Source organism: Haematobia irritans, chromosome 1 (genome assembly GCF_050003625.1).
Source record: "Haematobia irritans isolate KBUSLIRL chromosome 1, ASM5000362v1, whole genome shotgun sequence".
Taxonomy (NCBI): Eukaryota; Metazoa; Arthropoda; class Insecta; order Diptera; family Muscidae; genus Haematobia; species Haematobia irritans.
Genome location: NC_134397.1, coordinates 147073154 through 147101111, shown reverse-complemented (window position 1 = coordinate 147101111; position 27958 = coordinate 147073154). Strand labels below are relative to the sequence as shown.

Below are 27958 nucleotides of genomic sequence, written 5' to 3'. Positions count from 1 at the left end.
AACCCCATTTAGTTATTCAGCACCAATATTTTAGTTTGTGTTCCATCAACACATCTTAGTCAGTTTGACTGAGATAATCTTAAATTAAATCTAATGTTTCACGAAATTTTAATTATCCTTGGATGTCGTTAAGTGATCCTTGTCAATGTCGTTCCAATTGTATAGGATAGATGTTGTTGTCATTATTTTTGTATCAAAAGATTTTCCCGCGTCAAACAAAAAACATTTTGCACAACATCATAGTGTATTTGGTACAAAAAGTAATCTTCGTCATCGCCTTTTTCCAGGAATATAAAATTAGTATCGCTTCTATGAACTCCCGTTCCTCTCCGAAGCACATGTTATCCAGAGGATATTCCGAGACATCATCGACGCAGAAGCCGCTTGCTTCATATCTGCTAGTGGAATTGTCCAAGTGAGGCCCAATCTCCAGCAGAAGCCGCGGTACTTGCCGGCGAACGCGATAAACGCCAATATGCTAACCCTGCTGATCCAAGAATCAGGGAATTAAATCTAGAGATTAGAAAGATAGTCGACGAACACGGTCGGAACTCATGGATGGAAAACGTGCAGCAATGTAACCTAGGCACTGGCACAGGTAAGTTGTGGTCAACAGGAAGAGCCCTCTCGAATCCAGATACAAGGGATGATTGGATCTCCGTCACCTTGGGTGACGTGATGCTGATGGATCCGAAGAAATGTGCGAGGTTTTTCATCCGACAATTTATTGAACATCCAGAGAGCGATAGACATTTGTCGCATCGGCAGTCTTCCAGGTAGCGACACACCACAATTTACCCCAGCGAAGTTACCAATGGGATCAATAGCGCAAAAGTATCAACGTCGCTAGGTCCCGATGGAATTTCTATGCTAATGCTGAAGCATTTGTGAATATTGGGAATTGAATAGTTGACCATACTCTTTAAATTGTCCTTGGAATCACTCATCCGATGTCTTGAAAATTGGTAGGGTCACTCCACTACTGAAGTCAGGCAAAGACTTAAGCAAGGCTGATTCGCCACCGTGGTGCAATGGTTAGCATGCCCGCCTTGCACACACAAGGTCGTGGGTTCGATTCCTGCCACGACCGAACACCAAAAAATTTTTTCAGCGGTGGATTATCCCACCTCAGTAATGCTGGTGACATTTCAGAGGGTTTCAAAGCTTCTCTAAGTGGTTTCACTGGAATGTGGAACGCCGTTCGGTATTTTTGGATCAGGTAAGTGCAGCTGCCGCAATTACTAAAATGTGCGAAATAGCATCACATTTTAGAGTCAGTTAAGAGTTGTTCGTATTGGCTACCGTTGGCACGAATTATGGCCTTTAAACGACCAACAAAACCATCGTACGCATCATTAAAGTGGCTCTGCGGTGGTCCATTGGTCCATTCCCGGAGAAGCGCCGCCTTGAAATAATCGACACTTTAGTACTGGTTTGTGCTAACCTTGATCTCCAAAATGACCCAGGCACAAAATTCCAACGGATTTAGCTTGTGCTTAGTGCGATGGTGCTGAATTCTGTTGGAATGTCCATGATCGAATTGTTCGTCTGCCCAGAGCGCCAATACTGGCTTCAATACTATGACATTTTCTCGATAATATTTGGTATTTATTTTCACCACATGGTCGTTGTATACGAGCGGGGATTGATCGGCCGGCGCTTCGGTCTGGTGGCCAATCGAAGGTGTAAACTTTCAACTGACCCTTTGGCAGGTTATTTTGTTTGTTCCCAAACTGCTCAATTTTGAATGATTTCTCATCGAAGAAACACAAATTCAGTAACTTGCATCGCAATGTGAAACCACTGCCTTTAGAAATTCTTTAAGCCTTTCATGGGAATTTCATTGAAAATATATCTCTATGGATTTATCCTTCATATACATCCTGCATTGCTAACAAAATCTTACATCCCAAAGTCAAATCGCTTTTTTTACATTCTACACTAAGGATACGATCTCTCTTTATTTAAATGCATTAAATATTTGTGTAAAATAAATTGAAGAGAATAGAAAACAGCTACAATCAATGCATCTTAATAACTGAATTGTCCCATTGCAATATGATCGAGGTGAAAAATGAAGGATACTTCTAATTGGATTCCTTTTGGAATTTGCGCAATTCATTTTGTATAGCCTCAATGAGAGGAGCTGTGGAAAGATCCTGAACGTGGCGCGAAGATGTAGGTTGACTCTGAAATTCAACAGGGCGATGAAATGGACCGGCACTCATGGGTCTAACCAGAGTTTGATGGGATCCATGTGAACTGCCACCATCCCAAGCACCGACTGTGGGTGAAGGAGGCTGCGTGGAATGATTCGATTTTGTGGTTTTCGCCGGTTGAGCCGTTGAAGGACGATTATCGCATGCTTGCGATTTCAAATTGTTGCTGTAAAACAAAAAATCATTCTGGATTTATGAGAAATTTCTTAAATTATTGACTCTAAACTTACTTGGATGCCCCAGCTGATGAACCTCGCAATTCACGTTTCGTAGGCTTACGATTATTGGTAAAATCTCGATTGGGCAGTGGCATGGGTAAATCATCTTGGCTGGAGTACATTTGTATGGCTCCCTCTAGCAGGCCTTCATAATGATTTCGCATGGCGGCTGGATCACGTGAAGGACTATAATAATCGAAATTTCTATGATTTCGGGTAGCATCACCATCCTCAAATTCTGTGAGTGTTTATATGTAGAGTTGTTGTGGTAAATAGGTCGGGGTGAGAAGGGAAGAGAGGACAAGTGTGGACATACAAAAAGATGAAAAAGTTGAGGAGAGAAAACATGAAAAGTTGATCAGTAACGTTCTCTTCGTTCGTAATTACCATTGTCCAAGATATCATCGGCACTTAGACGTTTCTTATGCCTTTCCCAAACTATGGGTCCCACAACTCCAGGATCGGGATTATCGCTTTGCGAAGCGAAACGTGGTACTTTCTGTGGAGCTTTGGGCGTGGGAAAACCTTCTATGGTGGCAATGGTAGTGGCATCTAACACATCACGCTGTGAACGCTTTTTATGGTGTCCCCTTGCTGCCTTACCCGAGGAGGCGTGATGAACATTCTCCACATTATCGTAATAGGTGACAAATACAGGTTCCAGAACACGATTCAAAGGTTCAGGCAGAGTAGTTTTGGGAAAAGCTTTCACCGATTGCATAGATAAAAATGAGCCTATACTTCCAGAGTCTGAAGACTTTTCGGTTGGTTGCAGAGCTCTAATAATCTCTTTGTTAATGGCTTCATTGGATGGTTGATTCGCCAAGCCATCTCTGTCAGTGTATATGGTTTTCTGATGCAACAACTTATTGCGATGATAGTTGTTATGAGGATTGAAGGCTTCCACATTGGATCTTTCGAAATTAACATAGGTTCTCTCTAGATTTGGCGAACGACCCTCATCGCCAGAGTATTCACGTTGACTTTGTACCGGACTTGTTTCCAATGATCCTACCCGATTTTCGGAGATATAACGACGTTTGGGTTTATGTCTTGCCTTATCACGTTTCTTTTCTGAAATCACTGTGGTATATACTGCTTCCTCATTCTCCTCGGCACGATCATATTGATTGTGGCGACATTGTTTACTACGCTCAAATAATCCCGATGATTTTTCGTCCAATATACGTTGGACATCTGCAGCCGGGGGATTTATTGGACAATAAACCGAAGAGTCGGATGTATTATCAGTTGAGGTAATGGAAGATCTACGAACACTTTGTTGTGTTGTTGGTGGCCCCGGAAAATGTATTCGAGGTTCGCGTCTCTCACGGCCATTCTCATTTTCAAAGGAAAAATTCTGTATACCTCCATCACGGGATTCAGCGGTTGTACGACCCGTATCCAGAGCAGTAACACTTGATGTGGGACGTACCGATTGGACTTCGGATATAAGTTCATTACGGCTAGTGGTTCTATATACAAATATGAGAGTGGGTATTAAATCATCCCCACGAACAATTTTAAAAAAATGTCCATAACTTACCTATTGATTTCCTGATTTTTATGTCTCACATGTGATCTTCCCATTAGTAGCAGGGCTATGAGCAGCAGAAATAGCAACAGAATTGCTATTGAACTCACCACTATAAGGACGGTATTATTTTGTATGGAATCAATAAATCCCACTGAACCACTATGGGTTGCCGGGGCCAAGGGTGTAGCTTGAGGTTCTCTCATATAGGCTAGGATGGAAAATCGTTATGTATGTTTCGAAATTCTAAATATTTGGTTTACGTCGTTTACTTACGTTCAGCTTTCATGAAAATTTCTTTTCCCATCACTGTAGCCACTTCGGATTCGCTAACCAATTTCATATCATTTGCCGCCGTTACAGCCAATACAGGACGTCCATTTACAAAAACCGAATAGATAAGTTCCGTTTGATTGGCAATCGGTCTTTCATCGCTGTAAGGAAATAAAATTATATGAATATAACAATGTCGTTAAATTGCGCCGGTCGGTGATCTACGTCTCAAATACTCTATCATAGATTTGTATCATTTGACATTAGCACAATGAAAACATCAATAATTAGAAGGTACAACTTAAGAGTTTATTTCTTGTTTATAGGTTTGCAGGTATGCAGATTGGATCATAGAATCAAAAATTCAGTCAAAATCTCCCTTCTGTGTCCAAGATACTGACCAAACATTTATTAAAATTTACGAATTAAAGGAGATACTAGCAAGAGTTCAAAGAAATCGTGGAAATCAATGCGTGGTTACATGCACCCAAGATGGCCAACTCTCAGAGCCCGTAGGCCGAGATAAAATTTAAAATTTCTGCAGATGCTGACTACATAACTTCTTTTAGGCACATAAAGGATATTAAATATTTTTAATATTAGTACTTATATAAATCTACAGAATTCGATGAAAAAATTTCTTGAAAGCTTATTTACGACGTCCGAACCGATATTTTCAGACAACGAAAGTTTGATCGTGTCGGAAATAGGGTACCTCATTTTTTGATATCTGGTCAGAAAGAGAGAGAGACCTCACCCTTAGATCAAAGTTTAGCGAATTGCTTGACATTTTCAGGGAAAGCTGCGAGTGACGTATAGACAAACATCTGCTACTTTATTTTTGGTCGAGGAAAGGGACATCGTCTTTGCAAGACTTTTTTAAACACAGTGAAACAACAAAACTACTCCGATTTACTTGAAATTTACAGAGGACATGGGGGAGCTTATGAAGTTAATATTGGGTACCAGATTTTTTAATATTTAGACGGGAAGATGGAGCTCCCCATTGCCCGCCTGTTTGCAAATTGCTTCTTTCCGATTTGCTTCAAATTTCAGAGAAGTTTAGGGTTGCCTCTGGACAAAAAAAACACCAAATTTGTTTTTTGGATTTTTGATCTAGGAAGAAGACATCCGATTTACTTGAAATTTACAAGGAACGTGGGAGTAGGTGAGTAAATGAATATAAGGTACGTGATTGTGTGCTCGAGGAGTTACACCTTCTCCTTGCCTGATTTTTTGAAAATTGAAAGTTTTCAGAATTTCTTCAAACTTCTCTGATTTATTTGAAATTTACTGAACGGTAGATAGGGGCAACTCAATTTGCCCAATTTGCAAGTTTTCGGATTTTTTAAATATGCAGTGAAGGTAGAGGGTGATCCCCGTACATAAATTTTATGATCAGATTTTAAGGACTTATAAATATTTACTTTCTATCATTTATTTGTTTTTATGCAACTGAGATTGGATATTTATTTTTTTGCCATTCAGGGGATTTCCCCAGGCTATACTCTTTAAAAGAGTTCTCCGGTTCATTTTTATACCCTCCATCATAGGATGGGAGGTAAATTAACTTTGTCATTCCGTTTGTAACACATCGAAACATTGGTCTAAGACCTCATAAAGTATATATATTCTGAGTCGATCTAGATATATATCTGTCGGTCCGGCTATCCATCCGTCTGTGGAAATCACGCTAACTTTCGAACGAAACAAGCTATCGACTTGAAACTAGGCACAAGTAGTTGTTATTTATATACACAAAATTCACAAAATTTTCAAATTAAAGTCTTAATTGAGTCTTAAACAAGTATATACAGCAGTAAGTTCGGCCGGGCCGAATCTTAAATACCCACCACCATGAACCAAATATTAGGTTTTCCTTTGAAATTTCAGGAGGGCTTGAGGACTTGAGGACACTACCCGAAGATAAATTTAAAGATTTCACCTATGAGGACTATATCAGATTCTGGATTTATAAGAACCATTTTTGTTTGAGGTTTAGAGGAATCATTAACATCTCTTGTAAGTGTGCAAGAAAATTATAAAATAACGTCTTGATTTGAAATCTTAAATCTGTAGAAGTAAAATCTGGAAATTTTACATTGAGTTTCAAGCAATTTTCATGATCAGTGCGCCTCCTACACCCTCAAGAAGTGAAGTCGGTCTATATGGAGGCATTACCAAATGGACCGATAAAAACTTAATCCGATACACGTTTTTGTGAGCCTAAAATACCAGAATATTTACAATTTCAGGCATATCAGATAAAAACTACGGTTTCTAGAAACCCAAGGAGTTAAATCGGGAGATCGTTCTTATGGGGGCTATACTAAAATATGGACCGATACTCACCATTTTCGGCACACCTCTTTGTGACCCGAAAATACCTCTAGATTTCCAATTTCAGGCAAATAGAATAAAAACTTCGGATTCTAGAAGCCCAAGAAGTAAAATTGGGAAATTGGTCTATATGGGGGCTATACCAAAATATGGACCGATACTCACCATTTTCGGCACACCTCTTTATGGTCCTAAAATACCTCTAGATTTCCAATTTCAGACAAATTGGATAAAAACTACGGTTTCTATAAGCCCAAGACCCGAAATCGGGAGATCGGTCTATATGGGGGCTATACCAAAATATGGACCGATACTCACAATTTTTGGCACACGTATTTGCGGTCCTACAATACCTCTAGATTTCCAATTTCAGGTGAATTGAATAAAAACTGCGGTTTCTATAAGCCCAAGAAGTAAAATCGGGAGATCGGTCTATATGGGGGCTATACCAAAATATGGACCGATACTCACAATTTTTGGCACACATATTTGTGGTCCTACAATACCTCTAGATTTCCAATTTCAGATAAATTGAATAAAAACTGCGGTTTCTATAAGCCCAAGAAGTAAAATCGGGAGATCGGTCTATATGGGGGCTATACCAAAATATGGACCGATACTCACAATTTTTGGCACACGTATTTGTGGTCCTACAATACCTCTAGATTTCCAATTTCAGGTAAATTGAATAAAAACTGCGTTTTCTATAAGCCCAAGAAGTAAAATCGGGAGATCGGTCTATATGGGGGCTATACCAAAATATGGACCGATACTCACAATTTTTGGCACACGTATTTGTGGTCCTAAAATACCTCTAGATTTCCAATTTCAAGTAAATTGAATAAAAACTGCGGTTTCTATAAGCCCAAGAAGTAAAATCGGGAGATCGGTCTATATGGGGGCTATACCAAAACGTGGACCGATACTCACCATTTTTGGCACACCTCTTTATGGTCATAAAATACCTCCAGATTTCAAATTTCAGGCAAATTGGATGAAAACTACGATTTCTATAAGCCCAAGACCCCAAATCGGGAGGTCGGTTTATATGGGGACTATATCAAAACCTGGACCGATATAGCCCATCTTCGAACTTGACCTGCCTGCAGACAAAAGACGAGATTGTGCAAAATTTCAGCACGATTGCTTCATTATTGAAGACTGTAGCGTGATTACAACAGACAGACAGACAGACAGACAGACAGACAGACGGACAGACGGACATCGTTATATCGTCTTAGAATTTCTCCCTGATCAAGAATATATATACTTTATATAGTCGGAAATCGATATTTCGATGTGTTACAAACGGAATGACAAACTTATTATACCCCCGTCACCATTCTATGGTGGTGGGTATAAAAAATATTCAATTAAAAATTTAATTGATTCAACAAATTTTGTAATTGAAACAAAAATCAATCACAAAACTTAATAGTATCAACAAATTTGTTAATTGACTTTCAATTAATTGAAGACATGTCAATTAAAAAATTAATTGAATCAAATTAATTTCGTGATTGATTGCAAATTTCATCAGATCTGATTGAAAGTTGGTACGTGGTGTTAGTATACGACCTTTAACGCCCATGCAAAAATTGGTCCAAATCGGTTCATAATTGTATATTGCCCCCATATGAACCGATCCCCAGATTTGGCCTCCGGAGCCTCTTGGAGGAGCAAATTTCGTTCGATTCGGTTAAAATTTTGTACGTTATATTAGCATATGGTCTCTAACATTCTTTGAAAAAATTGGTCCATATTAGACTATAATTATATATAGGCCCAATATAAACCGATCCCCAGATTTATCCTCGGGAGGCTCTTGGAACATTAAATTTCTTGGAAGCCTTTAGTCAATGCATGGTTTTAAGCTGAGATCAGAAAACAACAACAATGCCTAAAGAACTAAAACCAACAATAACAAAACAAAACGAATGAAAAAAGAGGAAGCACGCTCAAAATAAACCCAGCCAACTGCACTCAAATCGATGATGTGACAGTGGCATAGGAAAAGGGATATGTTTGTACGAATTTATTTCGGCATAAGCCGGCTATCATGCAAACCCTTTTTTCGGAAGGTTCAAGTGTGGTTCATTGTTGGGTTTAATGAACTGCCTGAATTTATTCTGATAATTGGTTGATAGTTTTGCGGCAAGTAGAGGATGCTGATGAGGAATGAGGTAATTCCGAAACGTGCGTCCATCCAACCATCTTGCAGTCAATAGGGCTTTGCCCAAATAAATTTGACAAACATTCTTTTCACTGTTGGTTAAGCTACACTTGTAGTTTAGTCAATGCATGGTTTTAAGCTGATTAAAGAACAAAAACCAACAATAACAAAACAAAACGAATAGTAATAGTAATAAAATTTTGACAAAATTTTCTATAGTAATAAAATTTTGACACAATTTTCTATAAAAATAAAATTTTGCTAGATTATTTTTGGGGATAGGCTATATATAACTATAGACCGATATGGACCAATTTTGACATGGTTGTTAGCGGCCATATACTAGCGCAATGTACCAAATTTCATCACGTACCAAATTTCAACCGGGATGAATTTTGCTCCCCAATAGCTCCGGAGGTCAAATCTGGGGATCGGTTTAAATGGGGGTTATACATAATTAAGACCGGCATGGACCAATTTTTGCATGGTTGTTAGATACCATATAGGGAGCCACCGTGGTGCAATGGTTAGCATGCCCGCCTTGCATACACAAGGTCGTGGGTTCGATTCCTGCTACGACCGAACACCAACAAGTTTTTCAGCGGTGGATTATCCCACCTCAGTAATGCTGGCGACATTTCTGAGGGTTTCAAAGCTTCTCTAAGTGGTTTCACTGGAATGTGGAACGCCGTTCGGACTCGGCTATAAAAAGGAGGTCCCTTGTCATTGAGCTTAACATGGAATCGGGCAGCACTCAGTGATAAGAGAGAAGTTCACCACTGTGGTATCACAATGGACTGAATAGTCTAAGTGAGCTTGATAAATCGGGCTGCCACATAACCTAACCTAACCTAGATACCATATACTAACACCACGTCCAAATTTCAACCGGATCGGGTGAAATTTGCTTCTCTTAGAAGGTCCGCAAGCCAAATCGGGGGATCGGTTTATATGGGGGCTACATATAATTTTGGACCGATGTCGACCAGTTTTTGCATGTTTGTTAAAGACCATATACTAACACCATGTACCAAATTTCAACCGGATCGGATTAATTTTGCTCCTCCAAGAGGCTCCGCAAGCCAAATCTGGAGGCCGGTTTGGGACTATACGTAAAAGTGGTCCAATATAATCCATTTGCAATACCATCCGGCCTACATCAATGACAACTACTTATGCCAAGTTTCAAGTCGATAGCTTGTTTCGGTCGGAAGTTAGCGTGATTTCAACAGACGGACGGACGGACATGCTTAGATCGACTCAGAATTTCATTTTGTATTTATTACATGATTTGCCTGTATTTATTACATGATTTGCCTGAAATTCGAAATCTAGAGGTATTTTTAGACCATGAATAAGAGTACCGAAATTGAGGTATATCGGTCCATTTTTTGGTATAACCCCCATATAGACTGATCTCTCGATTTTTACTTCTATATTTTCTGGCCGATTTGTTTGAAATTGAAAATCTGGAGGTATTTTAAGATCACAAATATGTGAGTAGCAAATGGTGCCTATCGGTCCATGTTTTGGTATAGCCCCCATATACACCGATCTCCCGGCGTTATTTCTTGGGCTTCTAGAATCCGTAGTTTTTATCCGATTTGCTAGAAATTATTAATCTATAATAAAATTTTAGGCAAACGAAATTTCTTTTTCTTATAAAGTGTTTTCGTTTATTCAACGATTGTCTCTAAAATTTGTGTCAAATGAAAACTGATCATGAAAATTGCTTCAAACTGAAAGTAAAAGTTCCAGATTTTACTCATCGTATTTAAATAAATGCGGAAAAATCTACAGATTTAAAATTTTAAATCAAGGCGTAATTTCAGCATATACACCATATGTTTATATTTTCTCTAAAACTCAAACAAAATTGGTTCTCATAAATCCAGAATCTTATCTGGTATTCATAGGTAGAATCTTTAAAGTTTGTCTTCGGGAGCTGGCTCGTTTGGGAGAAGATTTGTCATCAAACCCCCTACAATTCTATATATTATCAAGTAACCCACTACGACGAAGAGTTTTCATACTAAACTATTATACTTGATTCATGGTGGTGGGTATTTAAAATTCAGCCCGGCCGAATTTATTGCTGTATATACTTGTTTTTTACTAACATTGTGTTCCACCCTAGTGCATTATCCGGCCCGCCCGACTTTAGACTTTCCTTACTTGTTTGGAATCGCTTTATACCCACGTTTAGCTCATAAAATCTTTGCGACATACTTAAAAACGAAAAATTTCATTGGGCTGTGGAAAATTTCCAAAAAAAATAATATTATTAAATATTTTTTTTTTGCAATTAAAAAAGGCTGGTGAGTTAGCGAATCGAATGAGGTAGCAAGGCTAGGAACTACCTTACATATTCCAGGGGAACTAGAATCTGTTGGATGGCTACTTGCTCTTACTGCATGTGAAGGCTGTTATGAGGGGAAATGTTCGATGGGAGAATTGCAACGGTTGTAACGACACCAAGCAAATATGGCCCCATTAAAACTTAAACCGTACAATAGATATGCTAGTGTTCTCAAGACATCAGATATCACTCATACATCAGATATCACTCCTGATACCTGCTACAACGGGTCGCTGCCTGATAGGCGATTTTGCCAAAAATATTGGTGAGATGTATAATGACTACCCAGCAAAAAATTTGAAGTTGTTTCAAAAAAATTTCTTTTAAAGCGCACTCCGGAATTCCCATCAAGTTTTTTACACTTCCAATGCAGTCATCCCGAAAATCCCATCCCGTCATCCCGAAACCGGTTAACCGGTTAAAACCGAAATTATAAAACTTAGTGAAAATTAGTTTAATAACTCATTTTATTAAAAAAATCATTGTAATAAAATTAACAATTTATAGAACATTGACTAGAAAATTGAATGCCGTTAAAATGCTCCTTTTGCGCTGAAACTACTCGTTGACTGATTGTAACATATATAAGTTTTCTAAAAGATTTTTTTTCTTTTCTGAGGACCGACATTTTAGACAGACAATGTTGTTTGTCTAAAATGTCTGTCCAAACAAATACAAATAGATTTGAGACAATGTCACAACGGTTCTAATAAATTCGGGTTTATTTGAGCTCAAAGAAACGACTTTATAACTAAGTTGAATGTCGTTTGACCAAAGTCTCTTCATTTACTTAGTGAAACTGTGTTGTAAGTACCCTACGGGAAATGGATCAACCCCAGGACCGGTACACGGTTAGTCCCTGGTGTGTATGGACCAGTCACAGTTCTGGTCCAAGCGTATGGAATGGACCGGTCACTTTAACATGGGTTTGTCATTGGACTCATCACAAAGGACACGTCGTGGAACAACTTAGTAGGACTATCCCATAGATAACTGCTCATGAACCTCATTAGGACCCTGTTTCCATCTGTATCACACCAGAAAGGAATATGTTAAACAATATACAATTCTGATAGTTGTATTGTAGTAAAAGTGTGGATTCAAAGAGATTTTAATATCAAGTGAGCATACAAATCAATATATTAAAGGGTGATACGGTCAAAATTTGGTCAATATAAACTTGACGTATTTCTTTCAATTTTGCATTGAACCTGAACACCCCTCATTTTGAAGGTGTGTGTGTGTAGAATGTTGCTCCTATTTTGATTTTGGAATTCACTCTTCAGTTGTCGAAATGCCGTCCAAGCAAGAAGAACAGCGTATCAAAATTTTGCTCGCGCATCGCGAAAATCCCAGCTACTCGCACGCACAGCTGGCAAAATCGCTAAAAGTTGCCAAATCAACCGTTACAAATGTACTTAAGTTTTTGGGGAACGTTTGTCGACAGCCAGGAAGTCTGGATCGGGGGGAAATCGAAAACCGGAAGCCGCTGAGACGACAAAGAGAGTTGCCGGTAGTTTCAAGCGAAACCCTAACCTCTCTCCCCGATATGCCGCAAATAAGCTGGGTGTATCGTCTACAACCGTGCATCGAAAAACGAGCCGGGCTATCGACTTACAAGAAGGTAGTGACTCCAAATCGCGATGATAAACAAAATACGACGGCCAAAGCGCGATCCCGGAGGATGTACCCGACGAAGTTTGACTGCGTGGTAATGGACGACGAAACCTACGTCAAAGCCAACTACAAGCAGCTTCCGGGACAGGAGTTTTATACGGCAAAAGGAAGGGGAAAGGTAGCAGATATTTTCAAGCACATAAAACTGTCAAAGTTCGCAAAAAAATATCTGGTTTGGCAAGCCATCTGTACCTGTGGCTTGAAAAGCAGCATTTTCCTAGCTTCCGGGACTGTAAACCAAGAAATTTACGTGAAAGAGTGTTTGAAGAAATTTAATTTGATTTTTTAAATAAACGATTTCACCGATTTACACGCGTTTTCCCTTGACCAAATTTTGACCGTATCACCCTTTATATGACAATTAAAAATCTTGATAAACTGGAGGACTATTACCAGTCCTGTACTCGTAATGGGTCTATTAGTGGCAATTTGCACTAATTTCGCGTAGGGCAGTGATTTGTTTCTCACCTTCAGTATATCTCTGCAAAAAGTTCCACTTATGGAAGAAATATATGAAAAATAGAAAGAAATTTCGTTGAAACACAGAAAACCCGGTAACCGATGGTCAAAAACCGGTTTTCACGGTTAACCGAAAATGCCAATTTTTTCATTATCCGGTTTCGACTTGTGTAACTAAATCCGGTTAACCGGTGTCGGTTTTGGACACCCTAGATGCAATCCTTTTGGACAAGTCTTAGAAAGGAAAAAACAAAATAAAAACTTAAAAAATATTTTTTAGAAAAAAACCAACCAAACGAGCCAGTGTGGTAGCAGCAACATCGCTGATTTCCGAAGGAGATCGAAATATCGAATTATAAAAAAATGAAACAGAAAATAAAACTTTGACCTCGAGCTTGAATTTACAAAAAGAAAACAGAAGGTAATAAACAAAAAGGTAAAAAAAAACAAAAACAACAAACTTAGAAAAAATAAGTAGCACAAAAAATTGCAACTAGTGAGATTTGAACCGGAGTTCTTTATTTTTTCATTCCTAATAATAAAGAACATCTCAGGAAGTAGTTAGAATGTCATGCCGTGGTGTCATATTAGGTTCATATCACAAACATTTGAATAGACATTTTGATGAATCGTGTTCAATGGCGTTTGCGGCTGAGTGTGCAAAAGCGTTGTGTTATGGTGCCAACAGACCCAGGTTCAACCCCTGGTGGAAGCGAAGAAGTTTTTCAATTTGTAAAAATTAGATAATAAGAAAATAAAAGTGTAACAAACAAGTAAGTAAAGTAAGTAAAGTCGGGCGGGGCCGGCTATATTATACCCTTCACCCCTATGTAGGCCAAAATTTGTGTTACCATCTCAACTACTTCACATTTGCTGGAAGCTATATAAAGGAGACAATTTTTTTTAATTCCACAAAATTAAAAGAATTAAAATTTAAATCGGCTAACGCTATCCAGTTAATTGGAGGAAACTTCCATTGAAAATGGGTATAACATGTGTAACAGTCTACCATATTTCCCCAACTCTGATGTACATATATATATGGGAGCTATATATAATCTGATTTTGACTAAATTTGACATGTATAGTTAGAATAATAATTCTGCGGAATTTCTATGCGGAATTTCACGTAAATGGGAGTATAACTTTGGCCCCCCTGGTCATATGAGTGCAAATCGGACGGAAGATATATATGAGAGCCATATCTAAATCTGAACCGATTTCAATTACAATTACCGATACTACTAAACGTACTCCTTGTGCGAAATTTGAAGCAAATCACGGCAAAACCCTGGATTTTGAGGCCATATAAGTTCAAATCGGACGAAAGATATATATGGGAGCTATATCTAAATTTGAACCGATTTCAATCAAATTTACCAAGCATTCGTAGAATGTCAATTCTACCCTTTGTGCATAGAAATAAATAGAAATTTGCTATAGAAATAAAATTTTGACAAAACTTTTTATAGAAAAAACATTTCGATAAAATTTTCTATAAAAAAAAAAACTTTGAAAAAATTTTCTGTCAATATTCCACATATGTATATGGCCTTAAAATAAATAAAAAAAAAATAATTTCGATTGTTCGAAATATTTCAAATAAATTGATATGTGCGTTAAAATGGATCTATACAGCCCATCTGCTAGTCTAACATTCTAGAAAACTTAAAAAGATAGCCTTAATTGGAAGTTGATATTCATTTACAATCATGCTGTACATTGATCGAATGAATAACGCAATGGAAACTAATTCGCGTAAAAACTTTCTTAGTTACAAAAATATGAAGTGTTTTAAAAAATTTGGTTTAGCCGGAGTCGGAGTCGAGCAAAATTTTTACGACTCCGACTCCAGCAAAATCTTTAGATTCCGACTCCAAGACTCCGACTCCGGCTCCTGGTTTAATTACGGAATTTTTTGCGGTGTACGTCTAATAAATTTTCTTGAATGTTTCATTGATATCAGCGTTTGTAATACAGTTTAGATAATATTTTCTTCAATATTTTCCTTAATTATACCGTCCACCATAGGATGGGGGGTATATTAACTTTGTCATTCCGTTTGTAACACATCGAAATATTGCTCTAAGACCCCATAAAGTATATATATATATTCTGGGTCGTGGTGAAATTCTGAGTCGATCTGAGCATGTCCGTCCGTCCGTCCGTCTGTTGAAATCACGCTAACTTCCGAACGAAACAAGCTATCGACTTGAAACTTGGCACAAGTAGTTGTTATTGATGTAGGTCGGACGGCATTGCAAATGGGTCATATCGGTCCACTTTTACGTATATCCCCCATATAAACGGACCCCAAATTTGGCTTGCAGACCCTCTAAGAGAAGCAAATTTCATCCGATCCGGCTGAAATTTGGTACATAGGTTAGGTTAGGTTAGGTTATGTGGCAGCCCGATGTATCAGACTCAGTAAGACTATTCAGTCCATTGTGATACCACAGTGGTGAACTTCTCTCTTATCACTGAGTGCTGCCCGATTCCACGTTAAGCTCAATGACAAGGGACCTCCTTTTTATAGCCGAGTCCGAACGGCGTTCCACATTCCAGTGAAACCACTTAGAGAAGCTTTGAAACCCTCAGAAATGTCACCAGCATTACTGAGGTGGGATAATCCACCGCTGAAAAACTTTTTGTTGTTCGGTCGAAGCAGGAATCGAACCCACGACCTTGTGTATGCAAGGCGGGCTTGCTAACTATTGCACCACGGTGGCTCCCAATTTGGTACATGGTGTCAGCATATGATCTCTAACAACCATGCAAAAATTGGTCCACATCGGTTCATAATTATATATAGCCCCCATATAAACCGATCCCCAGATTTGCCTTGCGGAGCCTCTTGGAAGACCAAAATTCATCTGATTCAGTTGAAATTTGGTACGTGGTGTTAGTATATGGTATCCAACAACCATGCAGGAATTGGTTCATATCAGTCCATAATTATATATAGCCCCCTTATAAACCGATCCCCAGATTTGACCTCCTGTGCCTTTTGGAGAAACAAAATGCATCCGATCTGGTTGAAATTTGGTACGTGGTGATAGTATATGATATTTAACAACCATGCCAAAAGTGGTCCATATCAGTCCATAATCATATATAGCCCCCATATAAACCGATACCGAGATTTGGTTTTGTAGCCTCTTGGAGGATCAAATTTCATCCTAGTGAGTTGGAATTTGGTACATAGTGCTAGTATATGGCCGTTAACAACCATGCCTAACTAAGACCATATCGGTCTATAGTTATATATAGCCCTCAGATAAATCGATCCCTAATCACACAAAAATTAGTCCATATCAAGTACATAATTCTATATAGCCCACATATTTCAATTCTGGCTCTCTACGTACCGTTCAAAAAGTCCATATCGATTCGTAATTATTTGTAGACTTAACTATACATAACTTTTTTGTCTAATATATACCACGTCTGAACTAAGTCACAATTTAGAAAACGATGTTAAGAAGTTTTAAGATACCACAACCCAAGTAATTCGATTGTGAATGACAGTCTTTCGTAGAAGTTTCTACGCAATCCATGGTGGAGGGTACATAAGATTCGGCCTGGCCGAACTTACGGCCGTATATACTTGTTTTGCAATATTTTCCTTATTGTTAGGTTCATTTATTTTAGTGTCAAATAAAAAAATATTAAAAAGAACAAATTTATTTTATTTTCTGTATAACGAAGTAAATATCCAGTCGCTTTGAATTCGCCATAGAGATATGCGAGTGTATTCCTAAATGTCTAATTAGCTATGTAAATCGTATGCATATTAGACAACCCCATATTGATTTGGAGTAGTCAGGGAATAGGCAAAAAATCATACCTACGAATTTGTATTGGAAAACTAAGCTCCTATAATAGTTTTTTTTGCTATGCAATTCAAAACATTCTACCTTTAACTTACATTCTATCATTGATATCACCATCATATATGCCAGACACTCCACCAAAGGTTCCACTATCACCGTCAGCATTGCTTCGTTCCACATCTTCCTCAGTCAGTTGTGTGATATTGTGAATGACAACACGCACCTGGTTATCACGAATACTCAATGGTGGTAATAACGAAGGAGGACTTTGTGTGGGTTGAGGTCTTGGTTGAGGTTGCAAAACTCTTACAGTTTGTGGCAATACTAAGGGAGCCATTATTTGCTTTTCCAATTTTGGAGCATTCTCTTGTATTAGTTCCCATGGAGCTGGTGTACTATGAGCAGCTATTATATCAGAGGATTCCGCTTGTATATCTGTATCAGAATATTGATACGACAAAGTTGTTGTTTCTGTCATATTCTCCTCGGATGATGTTATCAATTCCGACTTGGTATTTATAGGATATGTGGATGACGAAGGTAAATGATGATCGTTTTTCGATGTATTATTGACAGCCATATCCAAGAGCTCGACATCATAATCAGGAGGTTCTGAAAAATTTACAAATGTAAAGAAAAAAGGGGGTAATTGATTTCTAGTAATTGAAAAAAGAACAAGTGAATAAACAAGCGGACTAAAAGAGTTCTCAATTAGATTACTTTGTGGCAAATTTTACGCCGATCGGTTAGAAAATGAACGCAATCTGACCCCATTTATCGAAATCGGACGATATATAAATAAGGGAGCTATATCTAATTTGATCCAATTTCATCCAAATTCAATAGCGTTCTTCCTTGTACCAACAAAACGCCATATACAAAATTTCATCAAAATCGGTTAATAATTGCGACCAGAATCCTGCGAACAACAAATACATGGACCAAGCGCTATTTTATGAGGTCTAAAATCAATATGTCTTGTAGGCACATTTTTTGGCAGATCAAAGTTATTATACCCTGACCACAATGTGGTTTAGGGTATAAAAATGACCAAATGAATTAGGCAGTCCATTATAAAAAATCGTGTCAGATATATTCTGCGTCATATTTTTGGCGGGTCGGCGGATTGGGTTCAACGCTTACAAACACCAAGAATGCTTGATCAACTGCACTGAAAGAATTTTCTTTGCCGAGAAACGAAATTTTGACAAACGAAGTTTTCTTTTGAAGCTCTTGTGTGTTTTTAAAGCTCTTCCCAATTTTTTTTTTCTCACTTTAGAATTTTATATACCTTTTATTGTTGTTACATTTTCTGCATCCTGCGCATTTTTATTATGCCTACGGTCACGGCCCGCTGTTAGAGATATCCCCGATATTTGTTGAGCTCCATTTATGCCCAAATGTTTTGTTTGTTGCCTTTAGAAAGAAAGAGAGAAAACAATTTAATAAAAAACTTAAATATAATTCAAAATTCTAAAGCTTACCTCGTAAAGGCCAGTCGATAGAGCCGGGCTAATTTCTCTTCCAACATGGGATAATCTTTTTGTGTATAAAATCCCGACATAACTGTTAGCAGCCAATAGCGTCTATCAGTGGCCGAGTAATTCAATGGTGGCATACCAGGACCAGTCCATGTACCATCAATACCCACTGTGCCTTCTCCATAACAGTCCAAACAAATGGGGATATCAACTTCCTGTACAAGAAATATAAATATATATTATGTTAGTATATTAAAAAGTAAATAATATTAGTATTAGTATTAGTATTAGTATTAGTATTAGTATTAGTATTAGTATTAGTATTAGTATTAGTATTAGTATTAGTATTAGTATTAGTATTAGTATTAGTATTAGTATTAGTATTAGTATTAGTATTAGTATTAGTATTAGTATTAGTATTAGTATTAGTATTAGTATTAGTATTAGTATTAGTATTAGTATTAGTATTAGTATTAGTATTAGTATTAGTATTAGTATTAGTATTAGTATTAGTATTAGTATTAGTATTAGTATTAGTATTAGTATTAGTATTAGTATTAGTATTAGTATTAGTATTAGTATTAGTATTAGTATTAGTATTAGTATTAGTATTAGTATTAGTATTAGTATTAGTATTAGTATTAGTATTAGTATTAGTATTAGTATTAGTATTAGTATTAGTATTAGTATTAGTATTAGTATTAGTATTAGTATTAGTATTAGTATTAGTATTAGTATTAGTATTAGTATTAGTATTAGTATTAGTATTAGTATTAGTATTAGTATTAGTATTAGTATTAGTATTAGTATTAGTATTAGTATTAGTATTAGTATTAGTATTAGTATTAGTATTAGTATTAGTATTAGTATTAGTATTAGTATTAGTATTAGTATTAGTATTAGTATTAGTATTAGTATTAGTATTAGTATTAGTATTAGTATTAGTATTAGTATTAGTATTAGTATTAGTATTAGTATTAGTATTAGTATTAGTATTAGTATTAGTATTAGTATTAGTATTAGTATTAGTATTAGTATTAGTATTAGTATTAGTATTAGTATTAGTATTAGTATTAGTATTAGTATTAGTATTAGTATTAGTATTAGTATTAGTATTAGTATTAGTATTAGTATTAGTATTAGTATTAGTATTAGTATTAGTATTAGTATTAGTATTAGTATTAGTATTAGTATTAGTATTAGTATTAGTATTAGTATTAGTATTAGTATTAGTATTAGTATTAGTATTAGTATTAGTATTAGTATTAGTATTAGGTAAGCAGGTCGATTTCTAGGATTTTAGACATGATACTAACCGAACCCGGCCCGCTTCCCAGCGCCTTCCTGATTATAAGAGACTAAGAACTATCGCATTTACTTCGAAGTAATTTTTAAGGAATATTTTGATAAAAATGTGAATTCGGAAATTCGAAGTAAAATTTTTTCGACTATGGGTTACCGATTTTTTATCGCTGGATCACAGAACCGAAATTCTGGTGGCATTTCTGAGTGTTTCAAGCTTATCTAAGTGGTTTCATCTCATTATGGAATGCCGTTCGGATTCGGCTATTAAAATGAGGACCATTGTCATTGAACTAACAAGTATATACGGCCGTAAGTTCGACCAGGCCGAATCTTATGTACCCTCCACCATGGATTGCATAGAAACTTGTACTGACAATCTTTCGTCCACAATCCACTAGGGATCCAATAGGGACCCACAAATTGGCAAGCATTGAGTAAAACACGTCAGCTTTCACACGCGGATATCTTTATCCATTCAAAGAATCCGTTACAGAATTATTTCCAAAAAAGCGATTTGGAACCACTGTGCGGTTCCGCCACCGACAAAAATGGGTCGGCTTCATTCTCTGGTCTGTACTCTAATTTTATGGGTCCTAGATTTAAAGTTAGCTACCTCTCTAAAAATTGTCCTTATTTTAAAGAAGTCGCATCTTTGACTCGGAATCAATACTTAAACCTTAACTAAACTTTTATTGAGTTTAGATAGATTGACAGATGAGTACCTTCGTTAATATATTTAGATATAGCTCCCATATATATCTTTTGCCCGATTTACACTAATATGACCACAGAGGCCAAAGTTGTACTCTGATTTGAAATGTTGCACAGGTAGTAGAATTAACATATCAAAAAAGTTTACTTGGATCCAAAGATTTTGACCTTCTCTTAAGGATTTTGGTATTGATTCCGAGCCAAAGATAAACCGCATCTTTATAATAAAGAAATGTTTTAGCGACCTATCTGGCTTTAAATCTAGGACAAATAAGATTGAAATTAGGATACAGATCTCATTTATCAATTTGTCATTCTCTTTTCGCGGTTTATTAATAAAGTTACTCACGTACAAACAAATGCCAGTTTAAAAATCCAAATTATAACGGATACTTCAAAGTTAAAAAATTTTTCTTAATTCCAAAAAAAAACTCTAAACCAATCCTCAAACTAAATATTAAATCCTCAAAATAAGTCTTAGCCTATATTGAAGCGTTTTTATCTTAAATCTAAAGTTTCAATATTTCAGTTAATTTAAGGAAAATTTCTTTAAATCAAAAATGTGTTTCTTTACTTTAAGGAAAATTAGCCTTAGTTCAAAGACATGCGACTTTAACGCAGGGACGCAAATTTACAAAATTTGTGTCCTAAATTTAATGAAAAAAATTTTTGAAGCAAAGATTATAAACTTTATTTTAATTAAAATGTCATTATTTTAAAGAAATTTGTCCTTAACCCGTTCGACCCTAAAGTTGCCTGTGGGCAACTTTTTGTGTTTTGAGACTCACTGTCCGCGCTGTTTTTGTTCATAAAACTGTAATGGTATCAAAAGCTACAAGTGTTTTCTTCAAGTTGGATGAAAAATCAGCTAATTTGGTTGTCAATTAGCAAAAAAATTTTCATTAATACGCACGTACCTCAAGAAAAAAATATTTGCGAATTTAAAAAGAGGTTTTTATACATATCACTTTTTTCAAAAATTACAACTAAAATGTTGAAAGTTTTTATTAAATCTATTGTAGTACATGTCAAATAAAATATTTCTGGAAGTCAAATCTTAGAATTGCAAAAAAACAACAGATGAGAAATTTTTGAAAATGAAAAGTTGCCTGTGGGCAACTTTGGGCAATTGTGGTAGTAAAATTACATATTTTTGAACATAAGACCTGGAGAAAAAAGGTTTGAAAAACAATGATTTTGAAAAAATTTTGAACTTCAATAGGGATGTTCCAGTGACGAGAAATGCGGCGATGATGTGGAAAACATATCTGCAGTGCAGTGGAGAATTTGGAAGGAATCGTAAAAAGGGAGGAATCCACTTCTTGACAACATACTAGTGGATTATTTGCACGAATATTGGCGCTTTATAATACTTCGGTTTTTTTACACCTCCAGTTAAATTGACATGGGTTAAAAACAAAAAAAAAAACAAAACATTTTCGTGAGTCACGCGTGATTCACGCGAAGCCGTGAATGAAATTTAAACGAAATCTCGTGAATGTGCGTGAACTGGATTAAAGAAAAATGTGTGAGGCGTGAGTAAAAATCAAATTGAGTTCGTGATTTTGAGTGAGTAAACTTTCTCCGAAATCACGCTCCCGATAAAAATTTACTTTCACGATCCAACTCACGCTCAAGATAAAATTCATGTTAACGATAAAATGCATGTTCACGATAAAATTCACACTCACGGTAAAACAGACACAAAAAGTCACACTCACGAACTAATTCACGTTCACGATTAAATTCAAGCTCACCGACTTTAATCACCTTTACTTATTTAATCACGCTTAAGATTTCAATAGCGTGAGTCACGAGAAGTTTCGTTAATTACCAGAATTTTATTGAGCCACGAAAATTGTCGTGTTCCGAAAATATTCGTGACTCACGAGATTTGTCGTGAATTACGAAATTTGTCGTGAATCGTATGAAAGCGTGAGACATAAGCATCGTTCATGTGTGAGCGTGCGCGAGTATGACTTTTCATTTCGTGAATTCATTTCGTGGCCGTGAATTCCTACCCAAATGGCGTGCGTGAGTATAAATATTTCTTCGTGAATGTGTTTGAGCGTGATTGAAATTCTACTCACGCGCGCATCTAAGTATATATTTACTGTAAGCTAACAAAAAATTTAACAAAAATCCAATAAAACGTAATACGTCTATCATTACAATACAAACTATTTTGTAGTCACAATTGCCCAAAGTTACCCACAGGCAACATTCTCTACCGCCTAAACGAATGGGCGTGGCGTCCCGAAATTTTGGCTAGACGCTTCTTAAAAGACTTCAACATGATTAAAAGTAAAAAAAAATTTTAGCGATACCTATAAAAATTCGGGGTCGAAAGGAATAATAGTGTGTAAATTTCGCATCCTAAAATTTAGGTTGCGTAATCTTTAATATCATGTAAGTATTTTTGTAGTGTAATCTTGCCAACTTTTATAGAAATCGGTTCAGATTTAGATATAGCTCCCATATATAAGTTTCGCCTGATATACACTAATATAAGCACAGAGGGCAAAGTTTTACTCCGACTTACTTGAAACTTTGCACAGGGAGTAGAATTAAGTTTCTGGATATGCACGCCAATTTTGGTTGAGATCGGTTAAGATTTAGATATAGCTCCCATATATATCTTTCGCCAGATTTTCCATCATATGACCACAGAGGCCAAAGTTGTAATCCTATTTACGTGAAATTTTGCACAGGGAGTAGAATTATCACTCTAACTATACTTGCTAAATTTGGTCGAAATCGGTTCAGATTTAGATATAGCTTCCATATACATTTATGTTTTTTCCAAATGGCCAAAATACCCTTTTGCGAAATTGCCTCAAAATTGGTTCAGATTTAAATGTTTCTTTTTACTAACATTGTGTTCCACCGCGGACATTAGCCAACTTAACAGGTTGGCTGATAAGTCCCCGGTCTAACAAAGGAAAATAAATTTTTTGTCAAAATTTGTTTTTATTATTCAACATAGTGCCCTTCAAGAGCGATACAACGATTCGACCTTCCAATTTTTTGATACCATTTTGGTAGTACTCCTTCGGTTTTGCCTCAAAATAGGCCTCAGTTTCGGCGATCACCTCTTCATAGCAGCCAAATTTTTTCCCTGCGAGCATCCCTTTGAGGTCTGAGAACAAGAAAAAGACGCTGTGGGGCTAGATCTGGATAATACGGTGGGTGGGGAAGCAATTCGAAGTCCAATTCATGAATTTTTGCCATCGTTCTCAATGACTTGTGGCACGATGCGTTGTCTTAGTGGAACAACATTTTTTTCTTCTTCATATGGGGCCGCTTTGCCGCGATTTCGACCTTCAAACGCTCCAATAACGCCATATAATAGTAACTGTTGATGGTTTTCCCTTCTCAAGATAATCGATAAAAATTATTCCATGCGCATCCCAAAAAACAGAGGCCATTACTTTGCCAGCGGACTTTTGAGTTTTTCCACGCTTCGGAGATGGTTCACCGGTCGCTGTCCACTCAGCCTACTGTCGATTGGACTCAGGAGTGTAGTGATGGAGCCATGTTTCATCCATTGTCACATATCGACCGAAAAACTCGGGTGTATTACGCGTTAACAGCTGCAAACACCGCTCAGAATCATCAACACGTTGTTGTTTTTGGTCAAATGTGCACAGAGCTTCCAAATATTGATGAATGATATGACCAACACGTTCCTTTGATATCTTCAAGGCCTCTGCTATCTCGATCAACTTCATTTTACGGTCATTCAAAATCATTTTGTGGATTTTTTTTGATGTTTTCGTCGGTAACCACCTCTTCCGGGCGTCCACTGCGTTCACCGTCCTCCGTGCTCATTTCACCATGCTTGAATTTTGCATACCAATCAATTATTGTTGATTTCCCTGGGGCAGAGTCCGGAAACTCATTATCAAGCCAAGTGTTTGCTTTCACCGTATTTTTTCCCTTCAGAAAACAGTATTTTATCAAAACACGAAATTCCTTTATTCCCTTTCTTTCACAATAACAAAAGTTGCTTCACAAAAGACGCTCTATCTCACAAACGTCACAGACGTCAAATTTTGACACGAATCATTTGAAGGTTGGTACTATATAAAAATAATATGCATTTAATACTAGCGACACCATCTATGTGTCAGATCGGGGACTTATCAGCCAACCTGTTAAATTTAAAGTCTAATAATTTTGTAGAAATCTAACAAATTTTGTCCAGATCGGGTCAGATTTAACAAGTATATACAGCCATAAGTTCGGCCAGGCCGAACCCTTATGTACCCTCCACCATGGATTGCATAGAAACTTGTATTAAAGACTGTCATCCACAATCGAATTACTTGCGTTGCGGTAACACTTGCTGATGGCAAGGTATCATAAAACTTAACACCGTCTTCTCAATTGTAAGTTAGTCCATACGGGGTATATATTAAACAAAACAAGACCGATTAAATACGTAAATAATTCAGTTTGACAAAATTTTCTATAGAAATAAAATTTTGACAAAATTTTCTATAGCAATAAAATTTTTACAAAATTTTCTATGGAAATAAAATTTTATTTTTAAGCAATACTTATCATAGTTTCGGCTATAGGTCGATTAAAAAACATAGGATTGATGTTCTTATTTAAGTTTTATTTCCAATATTTCGGTTGGCTCCGTCAAAACATTTTTCAAGGATTTATTCTGGTGTGCACAGCTTCACACACTTCATGTTTTACACACCTGAATAAATCCTTGAAAACGGTTTTGACGAAGTCAACCGAAATATTGAAAATAAAACTTAAATAAAAACATCAATCCTATGTTTTTTAATCGACCTATAGCCGAAACTATGATAAGTATTGCTAAAAAATAAAATAAAAAGGTCAACGATAATCAATCAGAAATAGAAATAAAATTTTGACAAAATTTTCTATAGAATTTTTTTTTTTATCGTTACATAATTTTTTTTCTGGTCCGCATTTTTTGTTTAACGTTAAAGAATATATAAACTTATTGTACTAATGAATTTATCTTCAAGCTGGCTTACCATAGCTGAATGACTAAATAAGTAAATAAATAAATAAATAAATAAATAAAATCCAATGAAGGACTGGGGAATTCTTCCTACTTAAATATGAGCTAAATTATTAGTTTTTTTTTGCCCAAAAGAATAGCAACAACCGAATTCCAATTACACCCAACAACAACAATGCAGCAATTTTAAATTAAGCCAAACGAAGTTTCAACAACCCACAAAACGGCGAAGAAAGCAACTACAGGGATTGATGGCAACTACAACAACAATGATGTGAAGTCTGAGTAAGATTTTCCACTTCCACAAAAGTTGAAGGTACCACCAGTAATCATAAATTTTGCTGGGTATAGTAATAAAATTTTGACAAAATTTTCTATAGTAAAATAATTTTGACAAAATTTTCTATAGTACAAAAATTTTGACAAAATTTTCTATAGAAATAAAATTTGGGTAGATTATTTTTGGGAATCGGCTATATATAACTATAGACCGATATGAACCAATTTTGGCATGGTTGTTAGAGGCCATATACTAACGCAATATACCAAATTTCACCACGTACCAAATTCCAACCGGGTCGGATGAATTTTGCTCCTCCAATAGCTCCGGAGGTGAAATCTGGGGATCGGTTTAAATGGGGGTTATATATAATTAATACCGGTGTGGACCAATTTTTGCATGGTTGTTAGAGATCATATACTAACACCACGTACCAAATTTCAACCAGATCGGGTGAATTTTGCTCTTCCAAGGGGCTCCGGAGGTCAAATCTGAGGATCGGTTTATATGGGGGCTATATATAATTATGGACCGATGTGAACCAATTTTTGCATGGTTATTAGAGAACATATACTAACACCATGTACCACATTTCAACCGGATCGGATAAAATTTGCTTCTCTTAGAGGCTCCGCAAGCCAAATCTGGGGATCGGTTTATATGGGGGCTACATATAATTATGGACCGATTTGGACCAATTTTTGCATGGTTGTGGGAGACCATATACTAACACCATGTACCAAATTTCAACCGGATCGGATGAATTTTGCTCCTCCAAGAGACTCCGCAAGCCAAATCTGAGCGTCGGTTTATATGGGGGCTATACGTAATAGTTTCCGATATGGCCCATTTTCAATACCATCCGATCTACATCAATAACAACTACTTGTGCCAAGTTTCAAGTCGATAGATTGTTTCGTTCTGAAGTTAGCGTGATTTCAACAGACGGACGGACGGACATCGACTCAGAATTTCACCACGATCCAGAATATATATACTTTATGGGGTCTTAGAGCAATATTTCGATGTGTTACAAACGGAATGGCAAAGTTAATATACCCCCCATCCTATGGTCGAGAGTATAAAAATATGTATATGGGAACAAAAACCTTGGACAGATTTGATATGCTATCGAAAATGTGGATCTACAATGTGGTGCAGGGTATAATATAGTCGGCCCCGCCCGACTTTAGACTTTACTTACTTGTTTTATTGTATATTTACTCTTACAAATAAAACCACAATCGATTAATCGAAACGAAAACCCAATCATAGGAAGTGTCAGCAATTTAATTAACCCATAGAAATCAATAACCATAACCACCCATTAACCAAAACGCCAATTGTCTCACAACAATCATAACAAATCACATTACTCACATTATTACCATCGACATAGACAGTGGCAACAACTGTTTCCGTTTTAACCACAACATCTTTGCCTTTACTTATGCCCGTATGCACCTGTTTCAAATAATCGGGTGGCCCATCCCCGGAACCAGTCCAAAAGAAATCTTCCAAATGCACCTCCTCACGAAGTTCCGGATAATCGTCACCGAAGTCATCATCATCTGAAAAAAACAAACAAAAAGCATAATGGGAATTAAAACAAACGTTCACTTTAATGTTCCAATGCGGATATGAAAATTGTTCATGTTTATATAAAATTCAAGAATCATAAGGTATGTTACTATAGCAATGTTTTGCCCTGGGGCAATGGATGGGGGTGGTGGCGGTGATAATGTATGATAAGTCATTCATAAATATCTGGTTTTGTCTCTACGAATGTATTTGGCCTATCGGTTTATATGGGGGCTACATATAATTATGGACCGATTTCGACCAATTTTTGCATTGGTGTATAAGGCCGTATATTAACACCACGTACCAAATTTCAACTGAATCAGATGAATTTTGGTCTTCCAAGAGGCTCCGGAGGTCAAATCTGGTGATCGGTTTATATATAATTATGGACCGATGTGGACCAATTTTTGCATAGTTGTTAGAGACCATATACTAACACCATGTACCAAATGTCATGGAAAAATTTTTCTATAGAAATAAATGGAAAAAATTTTCTATAGAAAT

General features: G+C 36.6%; 1 protein-coding gene across 1 annotated transcript in view; it reads right to left on the bottom strand.

Moving 5' to 3' along the window:
• Positions 1-1924: 1924 nt before the first annotated feature.
• LOC142221976 (uncharacterized) overlaps positions 1925-27958 on the bottom strand; it is a 39850-nt gene continuing 13816 nt past the window's right edge. The window contains exons 2-10 of the mRNA XM_075291870.1: positions 27251-27441; positions 18570-18781; positions 18377-18501; positions 17181-17697; positions 4248-4405; positions 3984-4182; positions 2825-3912; positions 2450-2675; positions 1925-2385 (exon numbers count right to left, since the gene is read on the bottom strand). Of these exons, the coding sequence (XP_075147985.1) occupies positions 2088-2385; positions 2450-2675; positions 2825-3912; positions 3984-4182; positions 4248-4405; positions 17181-17697; positions 18377-18501; positions 18570-18781; positions 27251-27441 (3014 nt within the window). The 3' untranslated portion in view covers positions 1925-2087. The remainder of the gene's footprint in view (positions 2386-2449; positions 2676-2824; positions 3913-3983; positions 4183-4247; positions 4406-17180; positions 17698-18376; positions 18502-18569; positions 18782-27250; positions 27442-27958) is intronic.